This window comes from Aedes aegypti, chromosome 3 (genome assembly GCF_002204515.2).
Source record: "Aedes aegypti strain LVP_AGWG chromosome 3, AaegL5.0 Primary Assembly, whole genome shotgun sequence".
In the NCBI taxonomy this organism is placed as follows: Eukaryota; Metazoa; Arthropoda; class Insecta; order Diptera; family Culicidae; genus Aedes; species Aedes aegypti.
In genome coordinates this window covers 313184003-313203636 of record NC_035109.1, presented here as the reverse complement: position 1 = coordinate 313203636, position 19634 = coordinate 313184003, and the positions used below count along the sequence as shown (strand labels likewise).

The 19634-nt window shown below is 41.1% G+C and overlaps 1 protein-coding gene across 1 annotated transcript in view; it reads right to left on the bottom strand.

Annotated features, from left to right (window-relative positions):
- Nucleotides 1–13478: 13478 nt before the first annotated feature.
- Nucleotides 13479–19634, bottom strand: part of LOC5574953 — a 40267-nt gene continuing 34111 nt past the window's right edge. Inside the window, exons 3-7 of the mRNA XM_001655373.2 lie at nt 18254–19313; nt 14906–15041; nt 14698–14840; nt 14053–14635; nt 13479–13993 (exon numbers count right to left, since the gene is read on the bottom strand). Coding sequence (XP_001655423.2) covers nt 13678–13993; nt 14053–14635; nt 14698–14840; nt 14906–15041; nt 18254–19313 — 2238 coding nt within the window. The 3' untranslated portion in view covers nt 13479–13677. The remainder of the gene's footprint in view (nt 13994–14052; nt 14636–14697; nt 14841–14905; nt 15042–18253; nt 19314–19634) is intronic.

Below are 19634 nucleotides of genomic sequence, written 5' to 3'. Positions count from 1 at the left end.
AGCATACATTGAGATACGAGCCAAGAACCTTCCGATTGTGAGCCACGTACTCTACCACTCAACCACTTCGTCATCTTGAATTTAGAGTGATCGATACGAATGAGATGAAGCAAAGTGCGCCGCGTAGTGTTTTCACACTGGATGTTACGCTTATGAGGAATCATGATTATGACTCCATGAACCATGATTTATGATCCTGATATTATGACCTAACCAATTTATGAATTTCATGATTTGTAAATCATGGTGTGGGGATCAGATTTTTATCCGTGCATGAATTCATGCAAATATTTTGCTAGGATATTCTCTGAGGATACACACGGTGGGCTGAAACACACATGTTATTAACCCGTATCCAACCGGGTTTAGAAAAAAAATTCTCGTGAAGCTATTTTCTATCCGATTTGCAAACTTCTTTCACTATATGAAATCCAAACTCTTCTATTTTCCTATGCTGGGGAAAGTGGTCCAAAATTTTGCCTGTGGTCGGAGTTATTCCGGTGTCCTCCTGGGTCAAGTCGCGTAAAAAAATGATCAACTTTCTTTCCTGAAGGTGAAACTCCGTTGAATCCGTAAATTTCTATTTGAAAGTAGTTGAACACAAAAAATATGTTAGTAATAGTGAAATTACAATTAATAAGACGCCGTTGCCAGTCATCCCTGCATCAGTTTCAGTTTTTTTCATTTCGACTGAATACGTAATCATCAACATTCCTGACAGCACTGCAAGCAGGCAGCCGTCTTGAAATTAGAAAATAAATAAAAAAAAAAGCGAAAAGTTGTGATCGGGTGATTATTTTAAGCACGGTTCTGTAAAGTTCCAAGTTGTTTCCATAAGAAATGAACAACAAGGTGTTTGTCAATATACAATTAATGAATGTAAACTGAATATGGTGTTCTATGTGTAGTGGATGTGTTAAAATTGGGCGATAAGTATCCTTCGTTCGCGGGAGAGAAAGTGTAAACAAACGAAGGAAGGAATGTTCGTTGTTCGTGCTGAAAATTAGCACGATTCGGGAAATTTTGCTAGTTGGCAGTTGCACTAATGGTAATATAACGGTGTTCTGATGTCCAGTTAGCTATTTGGGAGTGATTAATTATAGGTAAGTGAAATATTTTGAGAAAGAATGTGAACCGCCGGCAAATGTGTTTGTATATGTGAGGAAGCCATTTTCCCTGCCATGACAGGGATTCCTTCCTATATGTCCTGAACAGTTTTATAGTACTAAACTGTCATTCAACTACTCAAGTTTTGTAGGAATAGTCAATCGAGCAACATGAAAGATATTCAAGTGATTTAAGGAGTCACTTTCATGGAAGTTTCCTTGAAAAACTGAAATATGCCTTCCGGAAGATCCGGAACATCCGTAAAAGTGGTCAAATAATTAAAAATAACTTGGAAAGCCGCGGTTTGTTTCAATCTCACTAGTTTTCAACATACGTGGACATAAACAATGCTTTGAGTGCATAAGACCCTGTATGGCCATTGAGGGGCTCACCGGAAGATCCGGAACATCCGTAAAAGTGGCCAAATCGTTAAAAATGAATTGGAAAGCCGCGGTTTTTTTCAATCTCACTAGTTTTCAACATACATGGACATAAACAATGCTTTGAGTGCATAAAACCCTGTACGGCCATTGGGGGCTCACCGGAAGATCCGTAAAAGTGGTCAAATCGTTAAAAATGACTTGGAAAGCCGCGGTTTTTTTCAATCTCACTAGTTAAAGAGACATAAACAATGCTTTGAGTGCATAAGACCCTGTACGGCCATTGGAGGCTCACCGGAAGATCCGGAACATCCGTTAAAGTGTTCAAATCGTTAAAAATTACTTGGAAAGCCGCGGTTTTTTCCAATCTCACTAGTTTTCAACGTACATGGACATAAACAATGCTTTGAGTGCATAAGACCCTCTTCGCGTCTACGAAGGTAATTACCACAGTTGACCCTATGCGTGAAGCTCCGATTATTTTACATGGCAAAGCATAGGAAGTCAATTTTCAAATGCTTCTAAAAAATTCAAAACACTTTTTAATTAAATTCTGTTAAGTGTACGGGGTTAGACTATTGATCAACTATAGAATCAGCAGCATATTGAGAAAAAAATCTAAAACTCAAAATTATATGCCTATAATGTAGCCCATCAAAAGTATATCAACATATACTGAAAAGATTTTAAATAACTATTGTAGTTAATTTTATATGAGCATTTGAAATTTCGCTTCCTATACCTTGCCGGGTAAAATTTTCGACGCTTCACGCATCGAGCAAACTTTTCCCAGATGGCAGCACCGTACCTTCGTTTACTCGAATATGGCCATTAGGGGGCTCACTTGAAGATCCGGAACATCCGTAAAAGTGTTCAAATCGTTAAAAATGACTTGGAAAGCAGTGATTTTTTTTCAATCCTACTAGTTTTCAACATACATGGACATAAACAATGCTTTGAGTGCATAAGACCCAGTATGGCCATTGGGGGGCTCACCGGAAGATCGGGTTAAGTCGGCTAGGAGAAGCAGTTTGCCTAGGCTTCTTCTGCTACATGTGTTAAGTGCAATGCACTGACCTCTCTTTGAGGTTGGTTTCAAGAAAATCAAATGGAAAACGACAAAATGGCAGCAACAGGGCGATATTCAAAACTGAAAAGGCAATAGATGGCTCTTTTTCAGTGGTAGCATAAATGAAATTATGAAGCAAAGAAAGTACCAAGGAAGATGAACTAAACACAAAAAGTTCTATACCCACATTGCGTTTGATTTCTAACCACTATTTTTTCGATCCAGTCTCCAAATTTCAAATAATTTACATTTTTCATTATTTTCCATACGTTTTCCATGCGCTTATGTTAGTAGTTTGAGAAATTTGAGAACCGTGGGTAGCGCGATCAGTGAAGGGAATACAAACATCAGTGTCACCGGTCCGCGGTCAATGAGAGAAACTGAATAATCGCAAGGTTTTTGCCCGTACTTTTTGCCACTGGCGCCAACTGTTAGCATTTAAGTATGTACCGTAATCCGGGGGCGAATTTGATCAGGTCGATACCAAAAGACCCAAGGCTGCTGAAGATTTCGTTGGCACCACAGACATTCCATGTTTTCTAGTTTATAGATGTCTAATGATGATTTTGAACTTTTTCATTTTTATAAAGGTCAGTTTTGCATAGAAATATTCACACTTTTTGAAGGTGTAAGCAATACAGTTGGAAATATCGATGTTAAACAATCCACTGGTGCTATGCCTACATGGCAACTTTGTATGCTTAAAATGTTGTGTACGCTTAAGCATGAACTACTGATTCGATGTTTGGTATCATACAGCATAGCAAGTATAGTTTTTTGCTCATAAATCCATTTATTCTCAAATAATGTGCTTATTTCAAGGGAAATTGCCTACATTTAGGCGTATTAGGCAGTCTTTCAAAGTTTAATTTTGCAATAAAATGATCAAATACTCGAGTTGTAAGAATTTTGACATCATTTTCAGATTCAGGAGACCCAAATTTCATTCACAAACCTGTTTTGTTATCTGTTGATCAATTTCATCTCAATGTGTCCTTTTATATATTTGATATTGAAACTATTTTTATGATATGTTTTATATTCAGTGCCGTAGCGTGCGGTTGGCCAGGTTGGCGACCGCCAAGGGCGCAAACCTTCAGGGGGCGCCAAAATGCGTTACGCTTTTTGTCAAATTTTTAGAAAAATTTCGAAATTTGTTAAAAAAAGAACTGTTAAAACCAGGCATTGCATTTTATCTCATCATTCGATCTTTTGAGCAAGATACGGATCAAATAATAAGATACTATCTTAGAGCTCTTTGATCAATTTTTGAACTAAATCTTTAACTCACTTGATTCAAGATGAAATCTTCTCATCTGAGCAATCTGTGCATTAGCTAGCAATGCACACTGGTCCAGGAAGCTAATTTAGGCGGACATGAAGTTTTCGTCAAGATTTAGTGATTTTAGAGCCATAGTTTATTCTGAGAATATGTTCAGAATTTTCAGTACTACAAAATGTACGGAACAAAAATTTTTTTACGGTGATCGCAAGAGTGACGCATACGCCAACTTTTTTATTTTAACGAATCGTAAGTTGGTATGTTCAGCAAAGTTGTAGCAAATGATCATAGAAACAACATTGCCGAACAAACTTTTTCTCGGTTTTGCTTCAGAGCCGAGATAATTAAGTATTTTTAATAAAAAATCGTTTTTTGCTCTTAAGTGTTTTATTTTTTAGTTTTATTGGCCTACTATGTTCTACAAAGTTTTTATACTTATCATTTGTTACAACTTTGCTGAATATACCAAAGTTGTATTTCTTATGGTTTTCATGTTATTTGAGTTTTTCATCTTAAAATTAGCTATTTTGTATGCCTTGTATCTCAACTATGAGCACCTCAAAAAAATATATCTTTCCACCAAATGATTTTGTAGTCTTTCAAGTACCTGTGAGCAAAATTTGGAGACGATGATATTTTTCTATCTCGTTTAAAATCGATTTTACTAATAGACGATATGAGATAAATCCATATTTATTGAATATTCATACATGTTCAACTCACAAAAGTCATGGCTAACTAAGCATATCAAACCAAAAGTAACACGTGTATTTATATAGGAATATAAAGCACATCGTTTTTCAGTTGTTTTCGATTAACTTGGAAGCTTCTGCAAGAAATTCATCGTATTTTTCTCTACCTGTATTTAATCAATTCCTAAGCAAGATCACCGGGTTGGAAGTCAACATAAGCGGTATAAAATACTTATACAAAATTTACAGTCCGATTGAATTCTGTGGCATGATTTTCCCAGAATCTTCTGATGGATTTATTCCGCATTTTTTATGTTTCTTCGGCGGCATGCCGGACAACATCACTCCATGCGAAAGTAGTACATACCAATCGTAGAACTGACGATACTAACAGTACGTTTCTGACAAAAACTGTTCAAATGCCTCCTCGTTAATCTTCCGATTAAAGTTGACCACTTTTAAAATGATTGAGATCCGTGAAAAGAAGTTATTACAAGTGCGGAAACGCTAACAAAAGTGCGCAATTGAATCAAATCGGGTAGGTGTCTTCGGGGGACTTATTCTTCGTAAATCTAAGAATAAGTTCTCTGAAGACACCAACAGGATTCAATGCAATCCCTCACTTTTATTCACAATTTCGGACTTATGACGCCGCACTTCGCAGTTCAGTAGTGAAAGAAATACACAATATCTACTTCCCGTAAAAAGCGGCATGCCGTGTTACGACCATTTGAGTTCCTACCAGCTGGAAGAGGTTCGTACAGTCTCAGCCCTAACCTTCCTTCGAGGGCTTTTCGGGGCGATCCTTTAGAATGCTGTTACACTTACTGATACGTCTACAACTATTGCACGGAAGTGGTGTTGTCCGGCATGCCGCATTACCAAAGAAAAACATGAAACGTGGAATCCATCAGAAGATTCTGGGAAAATCATGCCACAGAATTCAATCGGACTGTAAATTTTGTATGTGTATTTTATACGGCTTATGTTGACTTCCAACCCGGTAATCTTGCTTAGGAATAGATTAAATACAGGTAGAGGAAAAGACGATGAATTTCTTGCAGAAGCTTCCAAGTTAATCGAAAACAACTGAAAAATGATGTACTTTATATTTCTATATAAATACACGTGTTACTTTTGGTTTGATATGCTTAGGTAGCCATGACTTTTGTGAGTTGAACATGTATGAATATTCAATAAATATGGATTTATCTCATATCGTCTATTAGTAAAATCGATTTTAAACGAGATAGAAAAATATCATCGTCTCCAAATTTTGCTCACAGGTACTTGAAAAACTGCAAAATCATTTGGTGGAAAGATATATTTTTTTGAGGTGCTCATAGTTGAGATACAAGGCATACAAAATAGCTAATTTTAAGATGAAAAACTCAAATAACATGAAAACCATAAGAAATACAACTTTGGTATGTTCAGCAAAGTTGTAGCAAATGATAAGTATAAAAACTTTGTAGAACATAGTAGGCCAATAAAACTAAAAAATAAAACACTTAAGAGCAAAAAACGATTTTTTATTAAAAATACTTAATTATCTCGGCTCTGAAGCAAAACCGAGAAAAAGTTTGTTCGGCAATGTTGTTTCTATGATCATTTGCTACAACTTTGCTGAACATATCAACTTACGATTCGTTAAAATAAAAAAGTTGGCGTATGCGCACTCTTGCGATCACCGTAAAAAAAATTTTGTTCCGTACATTTTGTAGTACTGAAAATTCTGAACATATTCTCAGAATAAACTATGGCTCTAAAATCAATAAATCTTGACGAAAACCTCATGTCCGCCTAAATTAGCTTCCTGGACCAATGTGCAATGAAAGAAAGATTAATACAGTCTGGTTGTCACGTCCGGGTGCTCTCTGACCCAACAGAGTTGAAAATAATCTGTTAAATGTCAACCAACGGAAGTTAAAGGAAGTAAGTAGAAGATTCGGAACTTGAGGAAATTCAATTTATTATTTCTTGTAGGTGGCCCATAATATATATTTGTAGGTAGCCCATAATATATTTGTGATTCCACACACGTAACTCTCTAGTACAAGGTTGAAATAATGGAGAGCTTTGGACGAATCTATCAAGCATGAAGAAAATACAAATATGATAGAATGCATTTGTTTTTTTTCTAGTAAATGAAATGAAAATATTCAAATAAAATGAAATAAAAGATTCCTTCTTTCTCATGAAACTGTATACGCTTTTCTTGTTGAAGAGGAATTTATTTTGTCGGAATTACACATTACCCTTTTGGCCCAAACGAACCTGAGCTTTACCATCAAATAATCGGAGAGAATCTAAGCTTTCATATGGTGGGTATTTCGGAGTTACATTATTTGTTTGTGTGTAGAAACGATCCAGAATTGTAAAGTACCGGTGCCCACTGGAACTATTTTCAATAAAATAAAATAAACTACGTGTTGTATCTCGAGGATGTTAAATAGCCGATTATGGTCAACAGGTTTTAAAATCATTCTTTAACATTTTTATTTTCAAACTCAGTGGTTCATCAAATTGTCCAACTTATTCAACATATCTATAGCAATGGAAACAAAGGAAAATACTCACCATGTAAGATTTACTAACATCAGATATCTCGCCGTGTGAAATATATGGTACAATAGTCATGACAGTATACCAATAAAATCAAATTTGAATCAAAAATAAACCTTGTCACCAAACAAGTGTCAAGATCATCATCCGATAGAGATATTGAATGATATCAGAGCGCTCTTGGATTGTTGATAATATCTTTTTACCATCCCAAGATGATCTAAGTGATCAGATGATATTGTAATGCCTGGTTAAAACACTATTTGAATCGATTCAAGCAAAATATTTTGAAAGCATACCACAAGATGTTAAATATTCGTCAATTGTAAATTTTTTAGATATTTTTTTATTATTTTCATATTTATTAAATATTTTTTCAAATAGTTCTTAATGACAATAATTTGTAAATCAGTTGTGGCAGAAAATATTTTAGAAAATCCGTGGATATCTTGAAAATAGACACCAAACGAATATTTATACTTTGAAAATTGAAGGTTTAACAGCGGAAACCACAGAATTATTGGCGAACGGTACTTTCAGAGAATTGTATAAAATTGAAATTAGAACATAAAATAGGCTATTGTTCCTGATAATAGTAATACTTGTTTGTTTCTAGAAAAAAATCCTTGAAAATCCGTACAGAATTCTCAACATTTCAAGAAAGGTTTGTGTTTAGTGACAACATTTTCGATTTTATTCCGTGCTGCCATTTTTAACTCCTAATCGGGGATTCGTGGACCCTCATTCCCAAATAATCTCGCTGAAAAGACCACCATTCAGAGCACTATTTCCCCGTGATCATGTTAGAAGGTTACTATATTCTAACCTTCTAACATGATCACAGGGAAATAGTGCTCTTTAGAGGATATCTTGACAAAATTTCTTCAGATCACAATTCTTTTTAAATCTCTTTGAGTATGTATAAAACTTCTTCTTTAATTTTTACACAAATTTGCTTGAGTTACTTTTTCAAAAATTGTGGAAGTAAATTTTTGATTCATGGAAAAATATAAAAAAAAAATATTGAAAGACTTGCGTAAGAAGTTAAAAAACCCTCCTAAGTCGAATTCGAAAGGAAATTTCTGGATTAGGTCGACAATATAGCTAATACATTGCAGTAAAAGATTTTCTGAAAAATTCGTTTGCAATATTAAAGAAATTTATTAAAATATTACAATATTCACAATAGTTCGTTTAATAATATGAATTTCACTGAGGTTGAAGGTTAAAGTTGATAAATCCGGTAGTTTCTACGAATAGACAGTAATTTTATAAACTATTTGTTTAAGGTGAAGATGTATCAAAGCCATACATCAAAATTTCTAGAGCACAAATCTAAAGATAGGGTTTCGAGCTGAAAATTTGATTCAACAATTCAATCTATCGATCAAGTTTTCAGTCCGAGCGATTGCCTGATTCTGTAGATTTATGCGCTTGAAGAGTTGAGGCACAGACAAACAGACGTAACACTTAGAACAAATCGCGATCAAAATCATAGTCAAGAGAACATGTACGCCAAATGCAAATACTGTTAATCTCAATATACCCCACTTTTCCGTTTCGTTGAAGACATCACACTAGCGCCAAGCTGGCATAAAAGTATACTAAAACACTACAAACTTTTTGGCATGATTGTTCTTCTTTTTCAATTTTCTGGCTAATCGGCATCCTTTGGCATCAGTCGCAGTTTTACTTTCGCCTATGGACCAATGCACGAGTTCACTATTTGACGTTTGAGCGGTGCAGTGTTATTTATGTACCCATGGCAACGAGTGAATACGGCACCGCTCAAACGTCAAATTAGTGAACTCGTGCATTGGTCCATGGACCGATGCACTAGTTCACTATCTGACGTTTGAGCGGTGCCATGTTATTTACGTGGCCATGGTAACGAGTGAATTCGGCACCTCTCAAACGTCAAATTAGTGTACGCGTGCATGGACCGATTTCTGGCACTATGCCTAAACATGAACGCCCGGAGGGACCTCCGCACACAGAGGGGACCCCACGTATCGTACGCATAAACTTATAGGTCGGGGTCAACTGCTTTATTACCGAAGGGAGACATGATGTGAGATTTTATGTCTCAGAAAATCCGACGGTGTCGAACAATCCGACTGGGGTTAGAGTCAGTCACGTTAACCATTACACCACCGACGGCTGAATGTTTGTTTTGATTTTAGATGTGTGACGTTTCGTTTTTCAATGCACGCTAAATTGGAAATAGCTAAGAGTAATCGTTCACGCACTTTTCTGTCAAGAGATGGCGTTACATTTGTGTCCTTCTTGTGTTGTATGGAAACTGCAGAAGTGGGGTATATCCAGCTTTTTACGCTAGCTATAAACCAACGGGGGGTGATTTGACTTTGACATTTCTTGCCTATCAATTTTATAGTTTAGTCTTAGTAGGCAATAATTAAAGATTGTTGATTGAACCTTGACGCTTGCTTTTGCCGGAGCGAGCGACGAGGGCAGGATCAAACATGTCGCGCGTCGGTCTCGTAAGTGAAAAAGTGGCGTGATCGGGGAGTTCGGTTGAAGTAAGTTAAAAAGTGCCGCGATCGGTTCGTTCTTTTTGATCTTTCGACGACCTTGACGCTTGCTCCTGGGCAGTGCGTCAAGAAAGCCCGAGCTGTCGTCCGTGTTTTTTTTTCGAGTCGCGCGCCTTTTTTTTTTTTTTTTTTTTTTTTTTTTTTTTTTTTTTTTTTTTTTTTTTTTTTTTTTTTTTTTTTCTGGGTGCTAGCCGAGCAAACGAGTGAAGCTGAAAGTGGATTGTGGCCGCTCAGTCAAGGATAACGGATCAATTGGTGAGCTCGTTTCATGCTACTATTTCTAATCTATAAAATATGTATGACTGCACATTTAATCGTTACAATGGTGGGATGTAAATATGATGTTTCAACAAACTATGGATGGTTCGTCACTGTGAGTGTCGACACAAACTCTGATTCATGATTTATTTATGTTTAACATTTTTTTTCAGAACACCCCTTATATACCTTTATTTTTGTAATTAAAAAAACTTTGAATGGTTCGACACTACAAGTGTAGACTTGCGAAAGGTCCACTTTATTCAACAAACTTTGGATGGTTCGCCACTGTAAGTGTCGGCATAAGAATAAGAGTGTTCTATGATGTCCCAACCAATTGAGTCTTTTGTTTCTTTTCAAATGAGTAAAATATAATAACACATGCTTTCGTACTGACAGCTGTAGGAATGTTACATTTAGGTATTTGTTCAACAAACTTTGAATGGTTCGTCACCTCAAGTGTCGGCATAATTTTCCTCTACATAGAAATTATATGAACAATTATATTTACGTATAAGCATGTATATATCTCACAAATCATTGTTTATCATGGTCTAATCGCTTATCAAAGTGAATCCTTTGACCCAACGATCCTCCCCATTAACAAACATCCCTCCCAGTAACCTTTGTGGAGATGCAGAGGCAAACACGGTCTCCAAATAGCAAAGGTTACACACTAACATTCCTTCCCTCAATCCCACCTGACTGCAAGGACGTGGCCGGCGCCGTTATTGACCTTGTATAAATAGAGGCACTGAATTATGCACACTGAAGAAGATTATGGCCTATCCCAGCTGAACTTCTAGTTGATTCTTTGTGCATTTTCACTGACTTCGGTCAATCACGGAATAGCAACCATTGATATGTGTAGTCAGTCTAAGCTAAGCTAAGCTAATAATTAAAGATTGTTGATTGAAATGTCAATAGTTTTCACTGGATTTGTTTTGCTGCTGCGGGTTTTTTGTGCATATTGCAATGTCTACTCCATTTTACACAAAACTTTATTCCTTTCATTTTAGGCATCAGTAGACCACAATTTCTCATGAAAAGCGTTACTGAACCAAACAAATAGGGATGAAAAACTGAAAAGGAGAGTATTCTGTATGCCAGCATTGAACTTTTGGACAAACGCAGTGACAAATAATAACGAAACCCTGACGATTTTCAATAACCTCCCGTAACCCTTATAGAGAATGGGAAGAAATAAAAAGACATGCACATTTTCAAATATATAAAAGGTTTTCAAAGATGATCAAATATTGATCTCCGTCCAGACCTTGACGTGCATGTACAGTGAAATACACACTTTTACATGACTTTAGGCATTCTCGATCTGCGGGGTTACCGTGGAATGGGTCTAGTCACTGCATACAAAATTAACATAATATTGTACACCGTGGGATTTACAGTCCATGTGTGGGATGTAGCAAACATGACACAGGGTTGTAAAGAGTTTTTTTTTCAAATATTATTTTACTTCCTCCGTAGTTTACTCCAACATAACAAGCAATAATGTGAAAAAGGGTCAGGAAACGAAATTATCTTCTGAAATAGTAATCACAGGCCTTTCAAGGCCTAAAGCCATCACTTTGGCATCGTCGTTTTTCTTGTAACACTCATTTGCATAGTTCAGTCAGTATCTCATCTCGAGAATTAACAGGAACCAATCCCAATGATGTCTGCAAATCGTAGACCTAAAATGGCAAAAACATTAGTATTGAATAGAAAATTAGGAAAATAGTTTTTTAGATTTCCATTTCCTGCAACCAAGAGATTTTATGACGTTTCTCTAAATTCAACAAGAAAAATTTTCAACATCGCAAGGTTTGCTTTGATCAAACCATAAAAATATTATAGTGTTGACAAGAAAAGTCAAAAAGGGGTGATTGAAAGTTTATAGCGAGCTAGCGTAAAAAGCTGGATTGAGATTAATGATATTTGCCCAATGCTAAAATCGGTGTGTTTGGCCGATGGGCCAACAGATGACGGTAGTGTGTGAACGTCAAACTCGAACAAAAACGATGCGAGCGCTGCGGGTGGTTGATTGGCCACCTACAATATATTTGAATCGACCGTTAAAAAGGTGGTCGATGGATAATGATGAGAGTGTGACGTCTGTTTGTCTGTGGTTGAGGTGTGGTTTCGATTCATTTTCTTCTTAACCCTTCAGTCGTCGCGCGGTTTGCCACCGTCAGAACCAGTACGCTGATGCTGTGTGCGATAAGCGAGGTTTTTCACCACTGTTGTACAAAATACAACAACGTGACGACTAAAGTGTTAAAGAATCTTCTAGATAACCTCCAGACTGACTGACTCTCAGACAGTTCGGCTGAAGATAAATCGACGCCACACCTCATATCTACAAGAGCACCACGCTAGACCTAATCAGAAAGCCATTCAAACTCAATATCTGATCTATAAGTTACTCGCTGGTAGTGGTGACCGATCGATTAAACTTTTAGCTTGAACCGCTATTTGGTTGTCTAATGTCGAATTCGTTTTTGAACCTAGGTTAGAACTGTTGAAGGGTACAATGCTCACCTCTTCGTAAGTAAGTACACCTTGTACCTTTTTGCACAACCCTATCACACACACCCATGCGCACACGCACCTCGAGCCAAGTGTTGCGCCAAGATCATTTTGCGTTCGTTTGCTACCGAATGTGCAACTGTACTTTTCCATTCTAACTTTTCGCTCATTAAAACCACGTTCTTGAGTTTGTAACTTCGCGTGTGATTTCTCCACCAAATATCCGTAACTTCTTTAGGGTATTCCACTGCCGCAAGTTGGAATCTGCCAACAGGAACTGGCGCAACCCGTTCTGAATCACAGTTTCAACCCCAACCCGGTTCAGGTTCGACCGAACCACAATCAGCCTGACGTTGGTTTGTTTATGTGTTGATCACCGACCCAGTTCCTAAAAACGAAAACGACATAAATTTGTGCTGTTAAAGTTTTGAGGAGTAGCTTTGATTTATCTCCACTCTAAATAACATTCAGTATTCTTTTTTTGCAAAGTCTTACAAATGAATTATAAATTATAGTTAATTCCTAAGCTTGATCACGGATTTACCACGGAATTTTAAAAAGTATCGTGGATGTTTTTCTTAAATGTTTCATGTAAACTTGTAAAATGTTATAAAACAGATGAGCTTTGACTTAGGGGCGCTCAAATGGTAGTTCGCCAAGGGCGCCACGGCACCACGCTACGGCTCTGTTTATATTATTTCATAAAAAAAACGATTACAAAGATTTCGTCGAAATTTATTTGACAATATTCGAATTTCGAAGAATAACACAACAAAAAATTGAGAAATAGTGATCAATTTGCCCCTGGATTACGGTACGATGTAAATAGTCGTTATTTTTTTTGAAAATACCTTGTCGATGGTCGAGGATGTTAAAGATAAACACACGCCTGTGCTGAGAATCAGGTGCTGTTCCAAATGGAGACATAACGCCAGAAATCAACCGGTTGATTCCATGTGCAGCTAGATTACTATTTCAATACCAGAGTAGCAACAAAGTTAAAGCTCAACACACCCTTAACCAGATTTTCCAAATAATGAGAACTTCCTTATCCTATTCGTTTATTTCCGATTCATTGAAAGTTGTGCATTACATTTATTCAACAATTACAATACTTAGTTGCTTGTAAAGTATATTCTATTTTGTCATTTATTATCCCTAAGATGGTTTTTCTGCTTACGTCTCTATAGTTGGGTTGCCAAGTCACTGTGCATTTCCCCAACCCCTCCATCATCGCTGTCACTTACTGTCTAAAGAGCACACTCGCCAATGCAACCACAAGCAGCGTCAATGAGCCCAGAATGTGGCCAGCACCGCTGAAACAACCCAGATTCTCCACCACAACGGCGAATCGTGCATTGTCCGGGAAGCGGCACTCCCGCTCGGTGCATCGCAAGCTCGTGACCTCGGTTTGCTGGGTATGCTCCACTGAGAAGAATACCGGCGGACAAGTATGGATCACCGAGTGGCCTTCGCACGCGTTGGCTAGATCAATGTCAATAGTTTCCGTTCCGATCGTCCGACAGTTGACCGCATCGTTGTTCTGCGTGGTGTTCGCTCTGTGGAGTGTTGTACGAATTAGTGTCTGATGGATCTCTGAGCTGATACGAAACCTTACCTTGGCATTGGAACCCATCTCGAGTGGCATACGGTGATCGTGGCGAATCCATGGCCCTGAATCCGGAGCCGTCGGTTCTCGGCCTGCTGGAAGAAGTAATTTGGCTGCAGACGGTAGAATACGATGCCCCGTGGTTCCACGTACTGGTTGAACGAGTTTGACCCCCAGCTGGTTTGAATCCAGTCGTGTCCACAGCGTGGGTTAACTATCCGTCGGTGTTCCTGTTGGATACGCTGGATGACCGGAGCCGTCTGGACGTGGACACCATCGATCACGGCTCCCGAACCGAGCTCTCGCAGCGGGAAGATGTCCCGGCTTTCCTCGCGGACGAACCGATTGAACCGAGTTGCGCTACCACCGGCAAAGTACAGGAACCGCAGGTCCGGGACTTCCTCGCGCAGAATCTGCAAGCGTTCGATGGCAAAGTTGGAATCGCCTTCACTGACGGCAGCCGTGTTCGGCATGATCAGGCAGATCTTCGAGCGGCCGCTCATGCTGTTGTTCTGACGCTCGGCCATCATGATCGGAGTAACCTGCTCCCGGATCGATCTCAGCACTGTCGGAAGGTTGAGGCCCGCTGGTTCTGGAAGATTTGGGTGGAATCAGATGAGTGTTTAATTGGATGATTTAGCTTTGAATACTTACGAGCAACATGAAGTGGCTGAGTGTACGTCGTGTGGAATTCAGCCAGGAATTGGGTTGAGTTGATGAGAACTTCGCCGTTGAATGCATTCAGAACGGTGTAGGTGGTTCCGAAGCGACCAACATCCAGGTTGTCCAGCAGATTGCTGAAATTGTGAAAACTCCGATCAATGAATAACCTATTTCAAACACAATGCGAAGTACTACTCACGCAACGACCGAGTGGATGTCTTGGAACGCCCATGATGAGTCAACATAAATGAAGAGATCGGCAGCGGTTCTCCAAATCGTAGGATCGTTAGGAGTTATGGCAGTGGCTTCGCAGGACAAATCATTCAGAGAAGAGGCTGAAAAATAGAAATACAATTATTTGTAGTAGAACGAGTAGCCCTAATTTAGTAACGTAATCCGTGTAAGGGATGACTGCGAAGGTTCACGGCGTCGAAGGACATCTCGGCGCTGCGGTCCGAACTAGTGGCCCACAATATCAAGCCGCTATTCAAGCAAGGAGGAAGGCATCGGGACCAGCTCTACCTGACCCACCTGGAGAAGAGTTCCATCACCATGGCGGGCCTGACGAAGGTGAGAGCGCTCTTCAACATCGTGGTTGAATGGAAGCGCTACCGCCCGAAAAAGAGAGACGTGACGCAGTGTGTAACTAGTGGTGTGTTGAAGTGTCCAAGATTTGTAAGACTATCGGGATTTTGTGTATCGCTTTATTGTTAAATAACCATTACCAAGAAAATATTGAATTATTCAAAACTGGACACCACCCAACACCCACTGTGAAGAACGTAGCTGCATTGTATTATTTCTGCTACTCACCGCCAGACCCGGAGAAGGATAAGGATGGGCGACCATTGTGGGTGGTGTGAACGGGCGAAATGAGCTGGGAGGAAAACTCTTAACGGACAATAATTAACCGCCATCGCTGAACCGGGAATCACCTTGCAACATTCGTGAGAGCAAGACGTGAGCTAGCTTAATTGATTGCTGAAAACTATAAATTCATAAAGTTGATAGAAAGTGACTTCGGTCTAAAGAGTGGATAGTGATTAAAGCGAGCGGATAGACATCCAGGTAAACTGCTAACCAGTCGAAGCTAGAACCCCATCACTAACCGAAAAAAACCCTCTATACACCACCAGGAACCCGTTTTTCACCCATAGTTCAACCCTGAGCTTTCTCTTGGGTTTAGCCCTGAACCGGAGATTGGATCCGTCCGAAGCATCGCTGGACGTGAACCGTGGCCTCGGCATAGTACGGAGTTGGCCTAGAGCCGACAAGGGTGCTACTCCGTAGCCTGCCACAGCGATCCATAGGCGTCACCTAGTCGGTGAATAGAGGCGGCCATTTTGTAAACGGCCTGAAGTTAAGGAGTCGAAGGGCAGTGTGAAAGGGAGTAAAGCCAACCGTCCGTCCACCCCAAACGAGACCGTGAAGAAGATGGTGAAGTACCCGCCGACCGTCCAGCCGGAGCGAGAAATAGAGGAGAGCCGATCAGGGAGGAGAAGAGTTGAAGTAGCAGGACGAGAAGAAGGGGCCCCGCCAATAGTGAAGAAAATGAGAATAAGTGAGGTAGGAGAATAAGTGAGTGGGAGTAATAAAGGTACCTTTGTGCGAATATTTAAATAAATTGAGTTTGTGTTCAGGTAATTTAATGTGTTCTTGGTCGCGATAGTTAAGCGCGTACGCCAACCCTGAGGCGATTGTAGAGAGGGGAGTCTCACCAGTGCTGGGTAGCGATCGCGCCATTAGTAACAAGTGCGTCAACTGCCTCGCGTTCAGTCACAGGACGAGGAACTGCCACATGAAGCACCGCTGTGGCAAATGTGCCGTCGCGTACGTAACGAAGACATGCCAGCCGATGGAGGGTATCGAACCACAGTGCGCCAACTGCGATTCCAACCATGAGGGTAGCAGCCGTAATTGCCCCAAACGAGCGGAGTTCCTGGCGATCCGTCAGCAAGCGTCCGCCAAAAGCAGGGACGGCAACGCCAGCACCAACCACCCCTGCCGCTGACTGAGGAGCACTTTCCCACTCCCCGCTACCAGGTGCCTAATCTGCCACCGCTTCCACCAAACCACCGGCAGGCATCCCGCCAGTCGGCCCCCTCCGTTCAGCATCGTCTCGCAGCCGCCGCCGCTGCTACACCAGTGCAGAATGCGCCCCCTCCTGGATGGGGTTAATCCTGAACCCAGTGCCCCCGGCACTCCTCCCTCCGACGACGGCTCCCTGTACGCACCGCAAATGTTGGAGTACACCAGGGGCTTGTTCCAACGGCTGCGCGCCTGCCGTTCCAAGTCGGAACAGGTCAACGCCGCCAACTCGGTGGTATTTGCTTTCTCTGCAAAATGTGATGCCATGTGATGCCATCACCAAGATCGCCAATTGGAACGCTTGCTCCCTAAGGAGCAGAACCCGGGAACTGCCCGCCTTCATAGATCAGGAAGGCATCGATATAGCCGTGATTACGGAGACGCACCTCAAGCCGGAAGTTAACGTCTTCATCCCCGACTTCCGGACCGGCTTGACCGGTCCGGCTCCGAAGGAGGAGGCGTTGGGTTTGCTTTGTGGAGCAACATAAGCTACACCCTGCTGTCGAGCTTCCAGCTACAAGTCATCGAGGCCGTTGGTGTTCTGGTGGAAACCTCCATCGGCCCAATTAAAATCGCGGCGTACTGCCCGAAGCAAGCAATCATCAACGACGGAACATTGGCGGCCCTAAAGCTAGACCTCACCAAGCTGACATGGCGGCAGGGGCAGTTCATCCTGGCTGGCGACCTGAACGCAAGGCACGAGACATGGGGAAACACCCGGCGAAACAGATATGGCCTCTTCCTACAACAGGACCTGGAGGAAGGTCCCTATACCATCCTGAGCCCGGATTCACTCATCTGGGAGAGCTGCGCCAAAACTCACTATCTGAGGCTCCAAAAGACCCAGAATAAATTCCTTCTGATGATCCTCAACAGTCCTCCGAGAATGAGAACAACTGAAGTCCACCGTCTAGATAAAAACACTCGATGAGCGTTTTGATGACTCGATTGATAGGTACAGAGCTCGCTGCCAACAATTTGACCAGCAGGTCATCCGGGACCTCGTTCCCCCTAGGTTATCAATTTTTAGCGTAAATATTAGTTAGGTTATAAAACTGTAATTTTTAAAATAACCAGAGCCCATAAGGCCAAGCAAAACTAGAGTCAAACCACTAAACTCAACCATTCCAAAAAACACTGTTGAACGTCACTGTGTAGCCATAGTACCTATAGTGAAAATTCCCATTCAAATTCCTCCTGAGGTTCGATGCTTTAGACATGTTTTATAATCAGCGAAATGAAGTAACTTATACCTAGCTAAGGCTCTTAGATTCAAGTGAGAAAGCAAAGGGTGCCGCAAATCGTGGTAAGAATTCCCTAATTTGAAGGATTTAGTCGGTAGATCTTGTAATAAATTGGGTTAATCAAAGTTTCCCAAATTACGAACAAAGGAGTCTGCCGTATTTTGCCGGATACCCTTGAGCTGATAACAAACTTCACAACTAAGGACAATACTCACGGACATAGGTAGCCAACGCATCGGAAGCGGCTCCGGAAAACTGCACAATCGCTTGCTGCGTCACGGTGAACGCCATCTGCATCTCCTTGTCCAGGATGTTGCTGAATGCTACGGCTTGGTCCCGCATCGTCTGAATCGGTGCCACCGTAGTGAACAGATCCCGTCGGTTACACGATCGCATATTCTGGTTGAATACTCCACGCTGCGAGTAGTACATGTCCAGCACCTGGCTGAGGCGCAGCATGTTGGCCCGGTTGCGCCAATCAACGATGTTGTTGGCCAATGCAAGACCGTCGATTCCGGCACGAATTTCCGCATCTGTCATCTCCAGGGCCGTACGTTGACTCAGGAAGTACCAGCGTGGCACTACGGTTGCGTTCCAAGCTCCGGATGCTCCCACCTGGATGTTCGCCGGCTGGGATGGTGCATGGAGTAGCGTGACTTCGGCCAAATCTCCCGCCAACGTGGCTGCCCATCGATTTTCTACGCGCATCGGGGTCGCCTGTTGACGAGCACGGAACTGTGAGCTTCTCGGTGGCATCAGATCCCGCAGTTGGACCGTTTGCGGTTCAAGGCCGGTTGCGATACCAGCCAGAACCGTACCGGCCGAAAGCGTTCCCCATCGAGTGTAGACAACTCCGTTTTCAACCGGACAGGCACTGATGGCATTCGTGGCGATGTCCACCAGACTTGCATCGTCAACCAGCTCTCCTTCCTCGAGTTGTTCTTCAACGGGGACTTCCTCTTCCTGCTCTTCTGCCTCCGCTGCCGCTGCTTCAGGAGCATCGGTTGCTTCTTCCATTTGCTCCTCTTCCGGATCCATCTCCATTCGAGCGGATTGCTTCATTTTCTTGATCTGCTTCCGAATCTGGTTCATTTCCGGTTGGTTTAACATTTCGATGTCCCCCAGGAAGTTGGAGTTCAGCTTATTTCGGTCCTTCAAGCTGGCCTCACGTGGTACCCGAGCAGCTCGGTACTGCGAGAGCTGGGAGCACCGGATATTCTCATCGCCGCGAACCATCGTGTCAATTGAGCTGGACAACATGAAGTGAAGGGTGCACTGAAATTGGAAGGTCATGAGCGATCTTAGTCTTCATCCAGTCAACATATTTTCAAAGGCAAAAAATGCACTAAATACTAAATGGATAGATATTATTGAAAATTCAAGAATTTGCTGGAAAACCCTTCTAATTATGGTGCGCAAAAAGTGAAGTATGGTTCAAGAGTAGTTTCAGAGTTTTATTCGGAATAGTTTCGAGAATCCAAACGGTTTTCTCAAGACCATGATTGGTTAGAAGGTTGGTATCTTCAGTAAAGTTGTTCAGCAGATCAAGATCTATCTATTGATGAGAAATTTTACTTTAATCATCTAGGTGACAGC